The 19,962-nt window shown below is 44.5% G+C and overlaps 1 protein-coding gene across 1 annotated transcript in view; it reads left to right on the top strand.

The window, feature by feature from the left end:
- Nucleotides 1-9,616: 9,616 nt before the first annotated feature.
- LOC146861110 (uncharacterized) overlaps nt 9,617-19,962 on the top strand; it is a 97,556-nt gene continuing 87,210 nt past the window's right edge. The window contains exons 1-3 of the mRNA XM_085645170.1: nt 9,617-9,951; nt 11,041-11,100; nt 15,578-15,707. Of these exons, the coding sequence (XP_085501296.1) occupies nt 9,777-9,951; nt 11,041-11,100; nt 15,578-15,707 (365 nt within the window). The 5' untranslated portion in view covers nt 9,617-9,776. The remainder of the gene's footprint in view (nt 9,952-11,040; nt 11,101-15,577; nt 15,708-19,962) is intronic.

The raw sequence follows: 19,962 nt of genomic DNA, 5'->3' as shown, positions 1-19,962 counted from the left end.
TGAGTAGTAGAGAGAGAGTAGTAGAGAGTGAGAAGTAGAGAGAGTAGTAGAGTAGTAGAGCGTGAGTAGTAGAGTGAGTAGTAGAGAGTAGTTGAGAGCGAGTAGTAGAGAATGAGTAGTGGAGAGTGAGCAGTAGAGAGTGAGTAGTAGAGAGTGAGTAGTACAGAGTGAGTAGTAGAGAGTAGTAGAGAGTGAGTAGTAGAGAGTAGTAGAGTGAGTAGTAGAGAGTGAGTAGTAGAGAGAGAGTAGTAGAGATTGAGTAGTAGAGTAGTAGAGAGTGAGTGGTAGAGAGTAGGAGAGAGTAGTAGAGTGAGTAGTAGAGAATAGTAGAGAGTGAGTAGCAGAGCGAGTAGTAGAGTAGTAGAGAGTGAGCACTAGAGAGTGAGTAGCAGAGAGAGTAGTAGAGAGTAGTAGAGAGTGAGTAGTAGAGAGTGAGTAGTAAAGAGTAGTAGAGAGCGAGTAGTAGAGAGTGAGTAGTGGAGAGTGAGTAGTAGAGAGCAAGTAGTAGAGAGTGAGTAGTAGAGAGTGAATAGTAGAGAGTGAATAGTAGAGTGAGTAGTAGAGAGAGAGTAGTAGAGAGTAGTAGAGTGAGTAGTAGAGAGTGAGTAGTAGAGAGAGAGAGAGTAGTAGAGAGTGAGTAGTAGAGAGAGAGAGTAGTAGACTAGTAGAGAGTGAGTGGTAGAGAGCAGCAGAGAGTAGTAGAGTGAGTAGTAGAGAGTGAGTAGTAGAGAGTGAATAGTAGAGAATAGTAGTAGAGATTAGTAGAGAGAGAGAGTAGTAGAGAGTGTAGTAGAGAGTGAGTAGTAGAGAGTAGTAGCGAGTGAGTAGTAGAGTAGTAGAGAGTGAGTGGTAGAGAGTAATAGAAAGTAGTAGAGTGAGTAGTAGAGAGTGAGTAGTAGAGAGTGAATAGTAGAGAGTAGTAGAGAGTGAGTAGTAGAGAGAGTAGTAGTAGACAGTGAGTAGTAGAGAGTAGTAGAGCGTGAGTAGTAGAGAGTGAGTAGTAGAGAGTGAGTAGTAGAGAGTAGTAGTGAGTGAGTAGTAGTGAGTGAGTAGTAGAGAGTGAGTAGTAGAGTAGTAGAGAGTGAGTAGTTGAGCGTGAGTTGTAGAGAGTGAGTAGTAGAGAGTAGTAGAGTAGTAGAGAGTAGTAGAGAGTGAGTAGTAGAGAGTGAGTAGTAGAGAGTAGTAGAGAGTGAGTACTAGAGAGTGAGTAGTAGAGAGAGAGTAGTAGAGAGTAGTAGAGAGTCAATAGTAGAGTAGTAGAGAGTAGTCAGTCAGTGTCAGTCAGTGTCAGTCAGAGTCAGTCAGTCAGTGTCAGTCAGTCAGTCAGTGTCAGTCAATCAGTGTCAGTCAGTGTCAGTCAATCATTGTCAGTCAATCAGTGTCAGTCAGTCAGTCAGTGTCAGTCAGTCAGTGTCAGTGTCAGTCAATCTGTGTCAGTCAGTGTCAATCAGTCAGTCAGTGTCAGCCAGTCAGTGTCAACTAGAGCAGCTCTGCTGACCTGGTTCTCTGGCTCTAAAGCAGCTCTGCTGACCTGGTTTCTCTGGCTCTACAGCAGGTCTGCTGACCTGGTTCTCTGGCTCTAGAGCAGCTCTGCTGACCTAGTTCTTATGCTACAGAGCAGCTCTGCTGATCTAGTTCTCTGGCTCTACAACAGCTCTGCTGACCTGGTTCTCTGGCTCTAAAGCAGCTCCGCTGACCCAGTTCTATGGCTCTGAAGCAGTTCTGCTGACATGGTTCTCTGGCTCTAGAGCAGCTCTGCTGCCCTGGTTCTCTCCCTCTAAAGCAGCTCTACTGACCTGGTTTCTCTGGCTCTGCAGCAGCTCTGCAGACCTAGTTCTCTGGCTCTAGAGCAGCTCTGTTGACCTGGTTCTTAGGCTCTAGAGCAGCTCTACTGACCTGGTTCTCTGGCTCTAAAGCAGCTCTGCTGACCTAGTTCTATGGCTCTAAAGCAGCTCTGCTGATTTGGTTCTCTGGCTCTAGAGTAGCTCTGCTGACCTGGTTCTCTGGCTCTAAAGCAGCTCTGCTAACCTGGTTCTCTGGCTCTAAAGCAGCTCTGCTGGCCTGGTTCACTGGCTCTAAAGCAGCTCTGCTGACCTGGTTCTCTCCCTCTAAAGCAGCTCTGCTGACCTGGTTTCTCTGGCTCTACAGCAGCTCTTCTGACCTGGTTCTCTGGCTCTAGAGCAGCTTTGCTGACCTAGTTCTTAGGCTCTACAGCAACTCTACTGACCTGGTTTTCTGCACTCACGATGCACGCACCCGACTTCGCGAAAATATATTTTAAAATAATATAAGTTTATTATAAGTACAAATATATTATTTTGATGAATATCTTACATAATCTCTTGCCTTAATATGTATATTAAAGACACATACATATCATTTTGGAACATAATTTTTTTTTGCGGGAGTCGCGCACCCAGCGCGCCCCAGCACGTATATGATGTCACGCGGGACCCGCAACCACGCAAACATCTCGTACCGTAATGCGCATGTGTCGCAAATGCACGGGAGCAGGAGTCGCAGACTGGTCGCATACCAATCGCGCATATCACGTGATATTAAATGTATATGATGTAACTGAAAAACACGCAGCCGTCGCACACCATACGCGGATCCTTCATGACTTTTCTAAAATGGCGGCTAGAATGCGCGCACCCACCGTGATGTGTACACTTTGAGTGCACGACTCTGAAAAAAATTGGAATTTTTTTTAAAAAGAAAATAATATAAATGTATTAAAATAAAAAATGAAAACAAGAAAAATAATCAATATTTCAGTTTTAATTAAAAACATTTTTTTTGTGCAATTTTCAGAAAGATATATAATGTTATTTAATGAATAAAATATTTATAAATAAACAGTTAACAAACTGTAGAAAATCAGTACAACAATATAGATATAACTACTATCACACTTAAAAGTTAGCATTTAAAAAACCTTTGAAATTCACTGAAAAAAAACATAGGTTTCAGAGACGTTATAGTTAGAAATTAGCATTTAAAAAACCTTAGAAATTCACAGAAAAAAAACCATAGGTTTCAGGGGTGTTATAGTTAGCTGCCCATTTCACTCATACAAAACCATAGAAATTCCTCCGTTATAGTTAGTTCTGCTAACTATAACTCACGCGCCCGCAATGCACTGCTGATGATGTCACATATTGCATCATTCATGACATGGTCAGTAACATCACTGATGACATCACTGATGACATCTCAAATGACATCACTGATGACATCACTGATGACATCATCCACTGAATGTGGAAATTTAAATATGTATTATATATATACCAATCTGTATTGAAGATTGAGTGGATATATAACTGTCTGGATGGAGGATTTAGTAGCTGCCTGACTGTCTTTTTAAGTGAGTAATTAAAAGTGTCTCACTTAATACATGGATTAGTAACTAAACTATAACACCCCTGAAACCTATGTTTTTTTTCTGTGAATTTCTAAGGTTTTTTAAATGCTAATTTCTAACTATAACGTCTCTGAAACCTATGTTTTTTTTCAGTGAATATATATATATATATCCACATGCAATTTGCCCACACAATGAAGCGCCCATTCAACGTAGATTTCACCTTATTTATTCAGCAGGCAGCAGCGAATCGCCAACGCACAGTGCAAGCAAAATTTCTTCCAGCCTTTTGCCTACGCGTTTCTGGAAACATTCATCCCTTCTTCAATGGCGGGCTGGGGAGGAAAGTAACAGCTGTCTTGCATTTCTTGCTCTTTTTTAATGTTTGTAATCCCGCCCACTCGGGCGTGCACATTGCAAGGCATCGTGGTTAATGTAGTCTTGAATGAGTGAAAACCTTCGTGATTACAGCTGTCACTACACCTTCCAACAATAAATTCCTTCAGGTTGCATATGCCTTGTTGCGCCGCTTTTCGCTGCTTCTCTCATGCCAAACTGAGTAGGTAACGTTGGCAAAAGGCTGGAAGAAATTTTGCTTGCACTGTGCGTTGGCGATTCGCTGCTGCCTGCTGAATAAATAAGGTGAAATCTACGTTGCATCAGCGCTTCATTGTGTGAGCAAATTGCATGTGGATGTATAGTGGCCCGCTCCGGTCACGAAGCAGCCCTCCTGCTGACGGTGCAGGTCCGGTGTTTGAAGAGGAGAACACCAGTGAGGAACAACGTTACCTACTCAGTTTGGCATGAGAGAAGCAGCGAAAAGCGGCGCAACAAGGCATATGCAACCTGAAGGAATTTATTGTTGGAAGGTGTAGTGACAGCTGTAATCACGAAGGTTTTCACTCATTCAAGACTACATTAACCACGATGCCTTGCAATGTGCACGCCCGAGTGGGCGGGATTACAAACATTAAAAAAGAGCAAGAAATGCAAGACAGCTGTTACTTTCCTCCCCAGCCCGCCATTGAAGAAGGGATGAATGTTTCCAGAAACGCGTAGGCAAAAGGCTGGAAGAAATTTTGCTTGCACTGTGCGTTGGCGATTCGCTGCTGCCTGCTGAATAAATAAGGTGAAATCTACGTTGAATGGGCGCTTCATTGTGTGAGCAAATTGCATGTGGATATATATATATATATATATATACACACACACATACACATAAACACACACATACATTCATAAATTCAATTTAAAAAGCATACTTGCCTATATACTATAGACATTTGTGGCAAAGGCATGCATGGTAAAGCCATTCTTAGTAGAGGTATATGCGTGGTAATGGCATCTGCGTTGTTATGACTGCGTTGTAATGGTAATACGTGGTATTGACTGTGTGGCAATGGCTGTTGTCCGGAAATCTATTCAGCCTGACACGATCCTATGAGCTACAAAAAAAGGGTGAATTGAAGAGGGAAAATAAGGAGAAAATAGGGTGCCCTCCATTCAAAATTGTTCACACAAGAAATAAAACCCCATTCACCTACACCCCTAGAATATTCATATATTATAACTTATAAGGCCCTTCGAAAACTTCTGCAAAGAGGGCCCTCAGCAATATATCTATGGCCATTCCACATGGGGGTGTGCCTAATGTGGGGCGGAAGAGATGATCATCGCCTTATGGAAGGGACACATGTGCCCAAGTACATCCAGGAAGAAACAATCAACATCATACAAAAAGGACCACCTCGCTCCCGTGGCCAGCAAGCCCGCTTTCACATCACCAAGAAAGGAGATGGATGCCACTCAGTGGAGGATTTGGAACTGGTTATCTTTGTACCGAATGTGCATGATTGTCGGGTAGAAAAAATAATCAAGGACTTTCTATATATATTTGAGGGGCTTATGTGCCTTATAGGCACAACTATCAAACTGTACATTGACAAGATGATTGGGCCAACAGCCCTCAGTCACCAGTGGGTGCCGTTCCGCCTCCTGCCGTTGGTAGAGGAGGAGCTCTAGAGACTGAATCAAATGGGGATGATTGAAAAGGGATTGAGGTCTAATCCGTGGGTGACACCCATGGTCATCACCGCAGAGCCAAAACAGCCAAGGGGGATCAGAGTATGTACTGATATGAGACTTCCCAATAAAGTCATAAGTCGGGAGAGACACTTAACACCCACCGTGAATTACATCATTGCAGATCTGAATGGAGTGTAATGGTTCTCCAACCTGGACCTGAACGTGGGATACTACCAGCTGGTGCTAGATACTGCAAGTAGGTATATCACTACATTTTCCACCCACTTGGGCTTCAGGAGATCTCAATGTCTTAACTTCTGAATATCCTTAGCTACCAAGGTATTTCAGAATGCCGTTGAGGAGCCGTTTGCAGGTGTGTATGGCATGGTAAATATCAGTGACAACATTCTGATATACTCAACTATGTTAGTGGATCTCCACTGCCACCTGAGGGCAATATTAACTAGGCTAGCAGAGCATGAGCTCACCCTTCACAAGAAAAAGTGTTCTTTCTCAGAAGGTTGGATTGACTTTTTTGGGTATGTGTGGGTATGTGTTTTCAAAACATGACGTCAGCATTACCTTTGCAAGGCAGGAGCTATAAAGAATGCCCCCAACCCTCAGAATGCCATAGAAGTGAGAAGCTTCTTGGGCATGGCTACACAGGTGACCAGCAACACGTTATATTTATGAATTGTGATTTCTTGGAGAACACTCTTCAATGCAATTATGTATATATAATTTCTTGTAAGAAATTAATTTGCTAAGAGTGTAAATATCTTTGTCTCTTCGATGATACAATGGCAGATTTCACCCATGAAAGAAACACTGAACTCATTGCAGACACTAGCCCAGTTTGCCTTGGGGTGGTGCAGACGAACAAACAGAAAGACTGAGTGTGATCACCCAATGCATATGCAAGCAGGGGTCTGACAGACACAGAGGCCCACTATGAACAAATAGAGCGGAAGCACTGGCTATCAAGTGTGGTTATCACCATTTCCACAATTACCTCTATGGGCTGAAAATTCGAGTTGGAGCAGACCATCAGCCACAGATCCTGTTGTTTGCAGGCTCCACTCGACAGCTTCCCACCACGAATAGAAAAATGGGCAGTATAGCTTCAACAGTATTACATCATGTTTTTTTTTTTTTGGTGCTCACTGCTCCTCTCGGACGTAAGATGTGCCCTCCGTAGCAGCCTGTTATTAACCTGTTGATCACATTACTCGCTGTGTACTATTTGTTTGTGATAATTGTGACTATAACTGTTTGGTATTCTTATCCTATATCGGACTGGAGTTTTATTCTCCCTCTCTTCTCGTTGTGTACCATTTGTCTATGTTTGCTGTGACCACAATTGTTTGGCATTCTTATTTGATATTGTTACGGGAGTATTACTCTTCCTTTCATCCTTCTGTAAAGCGCTCTGATATCCCTCGGGATCTGGCTAGCGCTATATAAAACTTTATAAAATTAAAAAATTACTACACAGTGTTTAACAGATCGGGGACTGGAAACACAGCAAATTACCTGTCTAGTTTCCCCCAACCGAAGGAAGGTGAAGTGATGGAGGGAGACAAGGATCTGAAACACTTTATTATACTGGTAACAGAGAGACCTACCTAAAAGCAATAACCCTGAAAGAGATCCAGGTATCATCAGGGCCATGTAACGACATCAATTGAAAACATTCTTGAGTGACTCCAAGAGATGGGGATGGAATGACAAGCTGATAATGATGCAGCTGTGGAGACTAAGACATGAGCTCAGCACCACACGCGAGGGCCTTCTTCCACGAGGACGATGCATTGTGGTACTACAGTTGTTGTGGAAGTGGGTCATTAAGCTTGGGCATCAAGGTCACCAAGGCATAGCCAAAACTAACTCCATACTAAGGGAAAAACTATGGTTCCTCGGGATGGATAGTGCCGTAGAGGAGATGCTGAAGACTAGCCGTGTATGCCAGATTTGCAGAGGAGCTGCAAGCCCTGCCCATCATACAAGAAGAACCATGGACAAAGATCACTATGGACATTGGCAGCTTATCGGATGACTGAATGACAATGGCAATGATGGATGGGCATTGAATGTAGCTGGTAGTTTATACAGTCTCGTTTACGGCATTCTAGAATGTGCAGCCACTGTTGGAAAAGACATTTGCAACATTTGGCCTGCCTTTAGAGATCATAACAGACAATGGACTTCCATTTCAAAGGAAAGAGTTCAAAGAAAATCTAGACCTCCTGGGGTTCAGACATAAGAAGATAATGCCACAGTGGCCACAAGCGAATGGTGAGGTGAAACCATTTATGAGTACTCTGAGCATGGTTTTCCGCATTGGTGTAGACCAAGAGGAAGACCTTGAGTGGTATCTACACTGTTTCTTGAGAGTTTATTCAAACACCCCCTATAGCACCTCTCAATGCTTGCTCGCATATAGGTTCAAGCAATGGCCACGAGACAGCCTCTCAGTTGGGTTCACCTGGTGTTCAGCACCTCTGGACATTTACAAGACATGGGGTGGGCAGAATGGGTCATTCTGCCCGCAAAACTGGGGGAGTTCGGCAACTCTGCGTTTCTCTTGTAATGCGGAGTTCTGGCCAAATTCTATCAATCGCTGAATGGCAGAATTTTTTCCCCACAAGGCTCGGGAAATACGATCGAGATGTGGCATCCCCTATGCAGGTGGTCGCAGTCAAAGGGATACCTCTCGAGTAGATTCACTGCTGCTCAAGTAAATTTTGTATTCGAGTGTCAGCAAAATCAACTCGAATGTCCACGTGCTCTTGCACACCACATGGTGACATTCGCACTGTTTTTTCAGTTCTGGCTCTAAATTGGAGCGTGAGCAGTGCGACGTGCATATTTTCTGCGCATTGGCAGAACTCCGCGGAATCTTGCGAGTTTATAATGCCTAACTCCGCAAGTTACACTCACCCGTAGATAAGACACAGCAGGGGTGAAAAGACACAAACGACCGTTCGAGTAAACGCCAAATGGCTCAAGTTTTTAAGCTTCAAATGGGGTCCTGGTCCTCATGAGACACCGGCATCTGGGATGGAAGTTCCAGGCACCGCTCGAGAGTGGGCCACGGGCCGTCCTAAAAATAAGAGACATGATATCTGCAGCTGGGGAGGACAGAGGCTGGCCAGTGATTCGGTTTTGGTTTCCGATGCTTATGACAGTTTCCATTGTTTCTCTAAATTAGAGATTAACACATCAACAGTTGTTTATTATTTCAATGGACATTAAAAATAGTAGTATCTGCTGCTCAGGCCATTATTGTAGCTTTGGGGTCTGGAATAGTCTGAAATGTCATACTTGTAGGGTGTGTTGATTAGTAGTTGTGTTAGTTCCGTCTCTGGGAGCACGTATATGGGCAATGAGTAGTGCAAGCTGCAGTGGCCTCTTGACGAGGGCCCCGGCACAAGTTAAGCTCTGAGGCTGTCACAGAACATTTCATTGTGTAAAATGGTGGCAGCAAATGAAGTGAGAGTAGATGCCGGAGTCACTGAACAGTTCAGGAATGTCAATGGCCACCTTTGAATCTGAGGAAAGGGCCATGGGGCCCCTGGAGGCAGAGGGGACGCAGGTAAGAGAAACTGAGGACCATCGAGGACCTGAGAGGGAGCACAATCCGAACATGCTACGAAGCCAGAGATATGAAGTTGAAACCAAACCCTGCCCCAACCCAGGCCCTACGAGATTATGCTTGTGATGTCGGACAAGGGAGTGCAGAGTTGTTCATTTGTGGCCAATGGCCCAATCTAAATTGGGGAGGGGTGTAGGGAGCCTCAGCCACCCGGCCCCCACTAGTAGGAGAAACACGCACCCCTGAGGCCGCGATCGGCCGAGGAGTTGAATAAAGGGGCAGTGGACCGCTCCACGTAGCTCCCATAATGGTACTGCACTACACCGTACAGTATTTATTGGACCCATTGCGCACCGCCACACTCCCCTAACTCCCTTCACTCCGCGCTCTTTCCACCCTTATCCCTCCCTCCCAATCTCCCCATTCTTTCCTCTCCCCTCCCTTCTTCTTCTGCCGCCCACTTCTTTGTCCCTCTCCCTCTTCTCGACGGTCTTCCCTCTTTTCCAACCTCCCACCACCTAAGCCCCCCTCACCCCGTGACGCCACCCTAACTCTCGCCCCTTCATCCGTCCCCCTCTCCTCCCTGCAGCCGCCCTCTCCCCCTGAGTGACTCTCCTCCCGCTCGCCTCTCCCCCCTCGGTTCCACCCTCTTCCCTCTCCAGGTCTGAGGCTCGGCAGGCAAAGTTAGTCCTGCCCTGCCTCTGTGAGCCCCAGACCCCTGCCTCGGCTCTCTCCTGTCCCTGTCCGCGCCGTCCCTCAGCCCCATGCCAGGCTGGTGACAGCTCGAAAATGTTCCGCAAAGACTTGGTGTTGACGGTGCTGCAGCTCTGCCTGCTCTGCCAGGGCACCCTGGCGCAACAGAGACCAGGCGGCCAGAGGCCGGGGGGGCAGGTGCCGCTGGACCCCCCTCAGCCCGGAACCGGGGGAGACACCAGCATCATCAGCCCCAGCAAGGGATTCCAAGGTAAGAGGGACCCTGCCTGGCGCAGAGGGTGGGGGTGTAGAGCAGGGCCCCAGAGGATGGGGGCAGCCGGGAGGGCACCCAGAGAGCAGGGGACCCTAAAACATATTGTAACCAGCAAGGATGCGTCCCCCAAAACGGGGTGCTTAAGAGAATAGCAGCTCCCCAAGTGACAACCCCGAGTGCCTCTGTCAGGGTACCCAATAACCCAGAAAGTAGATATTCAGAGAGATGGCCATTTTTTTACCCCAAGAGGATAGTCACCCCCACCCCATGCTACACAGGCCCCGTGTTCTCCTCTGCGGGGCATAAGTTCCAGGAGAGTGGGAGCACTGCCACTGCAGAGTGCCCCTCCCTAAGGACTGCCATGCCCGGAGCCCTCCCGAGACAGGCTACCCCGTGCTTGCCGTCACCCTCCGGGTTATATTCTTTATACAGACACTAAGGGCAGTCTTTACATCAGTAATTCTAAAAGACATTATTGGCAGGTCTGTTCTCACTTTAATGGAATAGACCAATACCCATCACGAGGGCTGTAATGCGTTTAATGGGACAGTAAGTACCGGCACGTAGGAGATTTGGTCCCCTTCTAATGGGACCGGAATAGCAATTTTGTGTTGGGGTAAAAGTTTTCATTGGGCGGTACCTACACTTCTCAAAAGCACTGTAATATTTAAAGTAATAATATAAAACCTGACCAAAAATCCCATATTTTGAATGGGGCATTAAAAGGTTGTCTCAGGAGCGCACTGTTTTTTGCCATGGCCAACAGGGTTGGGAGACGACCAGAGCCTCTGAAGGGTGCAGCGGGTGAACTCGTGTCCAGCAGGGGGCGCGCGAGGCGTGCTTTGGGGTTATTCCTTTACAGTTGTTTCTCCGGTAGTGCAATCTGCAATGCGAGGCGCGCCTCTGCCGAACCCTGGCCGCAGTGAGCCCGGTAGAGGAGAACAGGAGCAGTCGGCGCTCCCCTGCCCCCTTCCCCACAAGAGACGTCGTATGTCGTCCGCAGGAACTGCTCTGTCTCTCCGCCGAACTCGGCTCTGACGCTGTTTAATTCTCACATTCTTCCTTTAATGATTCACGACGTGCCAGGTTTCGGGGATGCTGAATTTTGGGGAGCTGGGCCGTGTCAAGTGCCCAAAGAGGCGCGAGGTGAAGAGACCCCCCCTGCATTGCTCTCACTCAGAAGCACAGCTGCCCCTTCCATCACACCCACCCCACCTGGCTCCACGCCCACTTCACGCACCCTTTCCATCTGGGCACTTCTGGCGTGTTACGTGTTATCCCCTTTGCATGTTGCCGTCCACTGCTATCACGGTGCACCCCTAGCATGTTTCAGCTATTGCATGTCGCATGTTGGGCTTGTTGCACCTCTGGCATGTTGTGCAGCTTGGCATGTTACACTACTGCCACCCGTCTGTCACAGCTCAATGGTCAACCCAGCATGCAGTGCGCCTTGCAGTCACAGTCTAAGATCAGAAAGAGCACATGGTAGTAGTATGTAGTATAACTATGGTGCGGTTGTGTGTAGTCCATTGGCGATGCTCGGTTGTACAGCTGTCGTGCTGTTGTTCGTATGTCTGCACTGAAGTGCTGTGTGTCGTACAGTTCCAAAGGGCATTGTGTGTCGTGTCGACAGTGCTGTGTTGGATAGACCGTTCGGTGCTGGAAGTTATATCGATGTAGTGAAGTGCTGTGCACCGTATACATCAAGTGCTGCACCTTATCATATAGTTGCTGTGCTGCATTATATGGCGTATTCATATAGTACTGCACTGCACTGCACTGTACAGGTGCAGTGCCGTGCCCTACTACGTATCATACACTGGCAGGGCTGTACTGCATGTGCTGTAGAATAGACGCAGTGTTGAGCTGTATGTGGTGTAGGGAAAACAATTCTAGATTGCTTCTACATGTTGATGTACGTCGTATAAATGCAAGGTCTATAGATGCAGCGTGCGTGGTACACCCGTAGTGCTGTGCTGTTTGTTGTTTAGCCACAACTGGCCTGTAGGTCACGACAAAAAAGTGCTGTATGCAGTTGAGATGCAGTGCCGCACAATGCCTTACAGGTGTTGTGGTGTACAGAACCTCATACAGATGCAGTGCTGCGATGCATGAAACGTGCAGTGGCGGGCTGTATGTCGTATAGCTACAGTGATGTACTATATTTTGTATGGCATAGGTGCGGTTCTGTATGTGGTACAGACATCACTGTTGTGTATGTCCTGCAACTTGCCTCCTGTTTGAAGTCCCTAAAACAAGGTCCAAAAAGATGTGGAAACGAGGGCGTGATATTCGCTCAGAATGAGATCACATCAAACTCAGGGAAAAAAAATAAAAATCTTTCCACATCCTCAGCAGACAATCTTGTTAACGAACTTTCAAAGCAGTATTTCCTACAGCGCCAAGAAACTCTACGAAAGTCAACGTTGCGCTTCACAAACCCTCCTCAAACAATAATCACGGTGCCTTGCTGCGTGCTGCTTAGCTGCAGCTCTTTACTGTGCGGGGGTTGTGCTGTATTGTGTGCACAGGGAGGTTGTGTTGTAGTGTTCGTTGTGTGGATGCGGTGATTATGCCGCATAAGCGCGAGGAGGTTGTGAGTAGTGTTACTGCAGGCACTGCTCAGTGCTGTGACGTGGACCGGCGCTGCCGCCCTGGGACAGTGGCTGTGCTTCGCTGCCTGCTGCGAGACAGTGCATTAGCTTTAGTATGAGGTGTGATATTATCTCTTGAACTGTTCTTTGGGGTTGCTTGCAGTGACTTGTGACAGGTGAGGTGCAGTGGCGTCCTTCACAGACAAAGCCCTGGTGCAGTGCAAACACAGGGCTGAGTTGCATGCACCGTACACAGAGTGGCACGCTGGTGTGGTTGCAGTGACGCATGCAGATTCTCTGGTTCACTGCGTGCTGGGGTCTGTTGCATGTCATTTGTGGTGGTGTTCTTGTGGTTTTGTCATTTGTCTGTGCTGTTTAGAAATGGCGTGACATTTATAAACACACAGTCCAGCAACAGAAGATGGTGGTGCAGTGTTGTTAGCAGGACAGTCACTGGATGAGTTACTGGCATCTCTGCGTGCATCCGACTCTCAGCATGGAGGGGATTCTCAGGTCGAAGGAGCAGATTCATTCACAGACTGAATCTCAGGGCCTCCACAGAATCACCTCATCAATCACATTTGCTTCCTTGCCTCTATCTGCCCATCACTTCATCACTCTACCTCACCCAATTCCTCTCCTCAAATCACCTGCCTACCTCCAACTCCCTGGACCCCTCCTTGGTCTTTCTTTCTTTCTTTCTTTCTTTCTTTCTTTCTTTCTTTCTTTCTTTCTTTCTTTCTTTCTTTCTTTCTTTCTTTCCCGACAACTTATTCTTTCTTTCTTTCTTTCTTTCTTTCTTTCTTTCTTTCTTTCTTTCTTTCTTTCTTTCTTTCTTTCTTTCTTTCTTTCTTTCTTTCTTTCCCTACATCTTACTTCCTTGCTTTCTTCCATTTCCTTCATCCGTCCCTCCCTTCCTTCGTCCTCCCTCCCGTCCTCTTCGTATGCTCTCCCTTAATTCCTTCCTTCAGACTTTCTCAATCCCTCTGGTTCATTTATTTTCCCCTTCCTTTATGCCTTTCTACCTCTAACTTGTGTCCTCCTCTGTCCCTTACTCCATTTCTCTCCCTTCCCTTCTCTTTTCTCCATTCCCATCATTCTCTTCCTCTAATCCGTCCCTCCTAACACAATCTGTAATCTCTTCTTTCCTCTCTTTCTCCAAACACCCTCTGTGCTTCAATGAACCCCACCTCTTCATTCTTGTCTCAATTCATTCCTACCTCCACCCCTTTTATTTTCTTTCTTTCTTCTTCCCTTCATCTATCACTCTCTTGCTCCTTATCTTTTCACTCTCTTGCTCCCTACTTTTCTTCTCCCTTCCTTCTGTCTTATCTTATTCTTGCCTTCGCCCTTCTCTTTCTTTCTTTTTCACTTATTCTTTCCTTGTACAATACTGTCTTCTTCACTCCCACTCTCCCTCCTTTCCCTTATTTCCTTCATTCCTCCTTCCCTTCTTCCACCCACTTCCATTAATTCCTTATTTTCTCTCACCCTATTCTCCCTCACTTCTGTAAATCTTTCCTTCTTCTCTTCACTTCTTCTTTCACCTTCCCATCCTTTTCCTCCATCTCTTCTCTCCTAACCCCCTGTGTCCACCTCTTTATTCACTTCCTTTCTCAAAAGCCCCTTCTGTGCCTTTCTGTCATCACTTTCCCTATCTTCTTTCCTTCCTCCCTCTTTTCAATCATTCCTCTTTATACTTTCTTCTAGCTCTTACCTTTCCTTCCTTCCTACCTTCCTTCCTGAGTTCTTCCCTGCCTTCTTTCCATGCCTTCTCTTCTCCTATTCCCTGCTAACTGCTTGAGTCCACGTTTTCCTTTCTCATAAGGCCCTGTGTGCTATATATATATATGTATATATATATATATATATATATTCACACACAAAAACACACATAACGAGGCCTAGTCCTGGATTCAGAGATGACATTTCTTTTTGCCTCTAAACAATGTTGGAGAACACCTCATATTCTGAGTCGAAGCCTTTTTTACGAATGCCCTAGGAAACTCTGGCTTCTGCAGGCCGCATTGGAACATAGGGCTAGATGCATCGACATTGAATTTTGCGAGTCCATAATAGCAAATTTTACCGATTCGCTATTATGGAATCGCAATATGCAATGTATGTAGGTTTCACAAACAAAATTGCGATTCCCTATTTTGCGAATGCCTTTTGAGATGATACATATTTTACCGTTCAGAAACGGGCTGATTTTGCGAATCGGCCCGTTTTCGACTGGTAAAAGGCTTGATACATCTGGCCCTTAGACTCTATACCAGGCCAATAATTTATGGATATGTCTTGCCATGTGCTGTTTCATGAACTATATAGTATTGCTCTGTTGCTCAGTTTGGCATGCTGTTCTAAGGTGTTGTATTGCATCAGACAGCCAAAGGCTTTATGAACAAAAACGTACTTCTTGATTGGCGTCTATCTCATGATGCTCTCAAAGCCCCCAAAATAGGTAAAAACAATGAGAATGGGGACATTTCAACACTCTATATGCACCTCTGCATAGGTGCTTGGGAGATACAATTTATTTAAATGCGCTATGGCCCTCCTATCCTGCCTCTACCCTAGGTTGTCTGTTGTGTTTTGTTGAATTATATTCACTGAGGTCACCATCTCCAGGTCACGTGACCAGGTGCAGCCAATTATGGTTTTGAGACATGAGTAAAGTGAAAGTCAGCTGTATTACCAGACCCAGTGATATTATTAAAGTTAAACCCAAGTTAAAGGCCAAGCCACTTTTGGGGCTGGTGTCAACAAGGGGAGATCTAGTAATACCATGAAAAGTCACTCACTGGAACATTCCAGAGAGGACCATGGCTGACTGGCGTGACCTGAAGATGCGTGAGCAGCTGGGCTACCTTAACAAACTCACTTCTGTTGTCTTGTGTGTATTGACTCTATGTTACCATGTTGTGGTGATGTCTTCTGTTGTGATGTGTTGTTGTTGCATTCTTCTCATGTTGTCGATTGTATACCAATATGATCTTCATTGAGGAATTGTGTGTTGTCTCTTTTAGACTGCCCCGTGGACCTCTTCTTTGTTCTGGACACTTCGGAGAGTGTCGCTCTCAGAGTGAAACCATTTGGCAACCTTGTCAAACAAGTGAAGGATTTCACCAAGAGCTTCATCGACCAGTTAACGTCCAGGTAAAGGTCGCATACACTTTAGCATCTCAGCTACCTCTTATGGGGGAGAGGTAGAGCCTTCTGGGAGATGGAGGAAGAAGCGGACGCTCTATCATTACAACGCAAGGGAGAGAGGGTGAACCTTTCTCCAAATACTAATCCAGATTCTAACCCTTTAGTTAAACGTAATCTGAACATAACCCTAACTTGAATCCTATTTTACCTACAATGCTACCCCTAAACATATTCTTACTCCAAAGCCTAACCCTCAATCTAAGCCTCACTCCAAACCTAACATTAACCCAAAACCTCACAGAAACCCTGTCATAAAACCAGGCCAAAACCCAATCCTCTATCTAACACTAATCCTACCCATAACCTACCTGCCTTGAGAGGAGGAGGGCTCATTAGCCAATAGGAAACAATGAGCACTGGAATGCCCCAGGCAACCCTGGGAAGATGTCCATAAGGAAGTGTACACACTTATACAGTAGGTCTTGATGGAATTAGGAGGTTATCTGTTTTATTATTTGCTGTAAAAGCAACTCTCACAAAATCATTGAAAGCCCTCACAAACATGGCGTCCAGATCTGGTCCTGAACAGCTGACTGGAAGCTCTAATTTCACAAATTATGACCTCTAAGATAATGATGAGCGTGGTTACAGCTCATAGAACTGACTTCAGAATCTTTATGTGAAAAGAAAATGGGATTACAAGCACTGGTATGATGCAATACACAATGTTAACCATTATGTGAATGAGTTCATTGGCCCACTTCTGCAAATGTTTTCTACCAGCATGGCACTCTTATTTTGGGAACATTTATGGGAAACAGTACTAATTTTATGAGCCATACTTATAAATATGAAGAGAGTCCAAAAAACACAAATAAATGTGCCAGATTTGAAATTAGGGATAGAAAACAGATACAGACGTTTATTGATGTGATTCACATAGATCACTAATCGAATCAAAAGAAGACAAATTCCAAAAGAGACTTCCACATTTTTCATAACAGCAGTTTGTTTGAGTAACAAGGGGATCAGACTGACTGATGGATAGTAACAACTCAATTGTGATTCTTAATATCTATCTACCTATTGCTTTTTATTTTTTTATTTTTTAAATAAAAAAGTCAGTTTTATTCATGAAGCTCCATAAATTTTGATCTAGATTTTTTATAACCTAACAAAAACAATTCTCGACAAACAAACAGCCAACATGTCTCTCGTGACAAGAGTCGCTGCTTCACGGTTAATGAATCAATCATCCTGTTCATGCAACAAATGTTACGAAGAAAATGTCCATCAAAGTCGCAGTCATATAAAGTAGTATAATATATTGTTAGTAGGAATAACTAGTTATCTTATCAAGTTAAATTCTACAGAAAATTCATCCCCAAGATAAGGATATCCACAAGAATAAAATACGTTGTCTGCAGGGATAACGTGATCATTTCTTAAATTCAATTTGATATAATCTTCATTCTCATGCTAAGAGAACCAGTATATTAATTGAGTGCAGTGACAATCTCAGCTCTCATGATAAATTCAGCAAATGACTGGAGATCTGAAGGAAAATATTTTTGTATATCAGAGCTGAACATACATAAAAAATAGTATAGTTAGGGTTAACATACGTTAAATGTTATTGGGATCTCCTCCTACCGATATTTAAGGCTTCTGGTTTTCTGTTTTTACAGATTTTTACAGATAAATACAGACAAAAAACAATGTTTTTGCGGTCTGTGTTTATTTTTAAAAGTGGAAAAATACTGAAAATGGTGCTTGTTGTGAGAGACTCTCCATGCTCTCTTGCATGAATTCTAGGCAATAGCTGAGCAGATAGACAGCATGGAGATGTTCAAAAACAGGGTGAGATTCCATTAAAAAGGCATATGTTAACATATATTTGTAGGATAACGCTAATATGTTCCTGTGGGTGTAGTGTTTTGTTTTGCGTGGCTGCTTACTTTGCAAAATCGAGACAGGCATCCATGTATGAGTGCAAGTTCAAGAGTTGAATAAATTGGAAATATCCCATTTTACGGTTCCATTTAATCTTAAAACACAAAATAAATATGGATAAATACTAATAACATGGCAAAAAAATAAATATGGATAAATACAGACAGAAATGTTACAGAAATAAATACCATAAAACCGGGAGCCCTGCCTATATTGTTAATTAGGAATACCTTCCAATTAGGTGAAGTTAATTTAGCTAATATAGACTTGTGACCCTATAGTTTCCCTTAAAACCCCAACACTGCTAAGATGCCCAGATTTCAGCTGAATCATCTATTGAGTCTGGAGCCCATCATGCAGAGAGCATGATACACACATGTGCAGGAACCAGCAATGGACGGAAAAGAAATCGTTCAGTGACAAAATAAACAATGCCTCGGGTGTTGATTTGTGCCTCATCACTACAAAAATTCAAAGATTATCTTCATAAATATTGAGTGCATTATTTAGGGATTTTCGTCATCGTGCTCATACTCTGGATCGTGCCTTATGCTGATAAAAAAAGATATTGCATTTTTTAACATTTTCATTTTTGGCCCTGCATTGTGTCATGTTCACACAGGATTTTTATTACAACAAGTTCATACTGGCTGTTTTTGTCTCATGAGGTTAATTTTAGGTTTTTATAGCTGATGAATATTTATAGTAAGTCTGGGCGGTGAACTCGGCTCCTCTCGGAGAGTTTGCGAAGTTTTCCACACTCCGCGTTACGTGGAGCTTGCGTAGTTCCGAAAAACTCTGCTCCACATAGCGGAGATTTTTCCTCATTCGTGTTAGTCAAAGTCAAGTGGACGAGCGCTAGTGAGGAAAATCCACCTCCCGGTGAGATTTTTCCTCTTTTGCGATTGTCGATGTCAAGTTGGCGAGAGCGAGGATGGAAAATCAGCCTCCCGATGAGATTTCTCAACGCGGGCGGTCAGATTTCTCATTGCGAGTGGTTGCGTATGCTCGCGACCGCTTGTGTTGAGAAACCGTCCTTTCGCGTTGAGAAAGCTGACGCTCGAGTAAAAAGTCTACTCGAGTGGCAGAAAGGAAGCAGCGCCCGCTAACACTGTGCATGGTGCTGTTCAAGATAATGGCGCTGAAAATCACTGCGAACAGCATTTATCTAACGCACTCCGCCACTTGCGGAGCTCCACGTAGCACGGCGGAGGTTTTTTCGCAACTCCGCCCAGGCTTAATTTATAGCAGAAATGGAACATGCATTCTTATCTTCATTATTTTGTCCTTCAGAATCTGGACAGATATTCCATAATATCTGGACAGATACTTCATAATGTTTAAGGGGCAGAGGAAGGGGTAAAGGTGCAGAGAAATAAGGCAGCTTAAGTTAGATTAAGTCCTTTGCTTGGTGGAAGAGCCGATCTTCAAGCATTTTACAACACTTTCCAAAGGCTGTCTCCAGATTTAGGGCATTAGTAGGGAGTTTTAGAGGAGTGAAGCACAAAGTTGAAATTCTCTTCTCCCAAACTGTTGGAGTGTCCACAGAATTAATGAGATGTGGCCCAGTAAAGACAACCTTATTTATTTTGTTAGTTTATATAGGTTTGACAGTTTAGAAAAGTTGTCTGGGACATCAGTCTATAGGATCTTGTGGATTGTTTGGTGGAGAGATCCAAGTAAATTCTATTATAGCAGTCAACGCGTACCAAACTGTAAGGACAACACCAACTTAGAGACAAGAGCGCAACAATAGATTAATTCCACGTAAATAGGATAAAAAACAAATATATCTTTTCATGTTGTTTATTTGCGATATGAGAGATAGGTCTTAGCTGAAGATTACCTCAGGTTTCGAAGCTCACCTGAGGGAGCTTGGGGAGCACCCAACATAGAAATTTATCCCAATGGGAGCACACTGGGATCTTCTATTTTATTTCACTAAGACATAACCACTTGTTCGTAATCCCATGTGGGAAGTCATTATTTCGCTGAATGAGTATTTGCTTCATCCTTATTTTCTAGCATCGATTTGACTTTAGTCTGCACGCAGGTGAAATCCATTTGTCAGATGCAGAGGGGCCTAATCACAAGCTGCCCCCTCCGTCGCTTGGGACCACTGAGCCTCATGTTCCTCATATTTGGGCTTCGATGCAGTCACTTCAGATATCAAAATGATCAAGATCCGGCACTAAAAGCAGTAGCACAACGGCCATCAGTATAACACCATCCCGGCTGTCTAGAGAACAATCATGTACAGTATTGTCTTCTACCTCTACAGAGATATAAGTCTGGACTTTTAAACCAC

This window comes from Triturus cristatus, chromosome 3_1, assembly GCF_964204655.1.
Source record: "Triturus cristatus chromosome 3_1, aTriCri1.1, whole genome shotgun sequence".
NCBI lineage: Eukaryota > Metazoa > Chordata > Amphibia > Caudata > Salamandridae > Triturus > Triturus cristatus.
The sequence above is the reverse complement of the archived record's forward strand: the minus strand, read 5'-3'. Positions and strand labels throughout refer to the sequence as shown.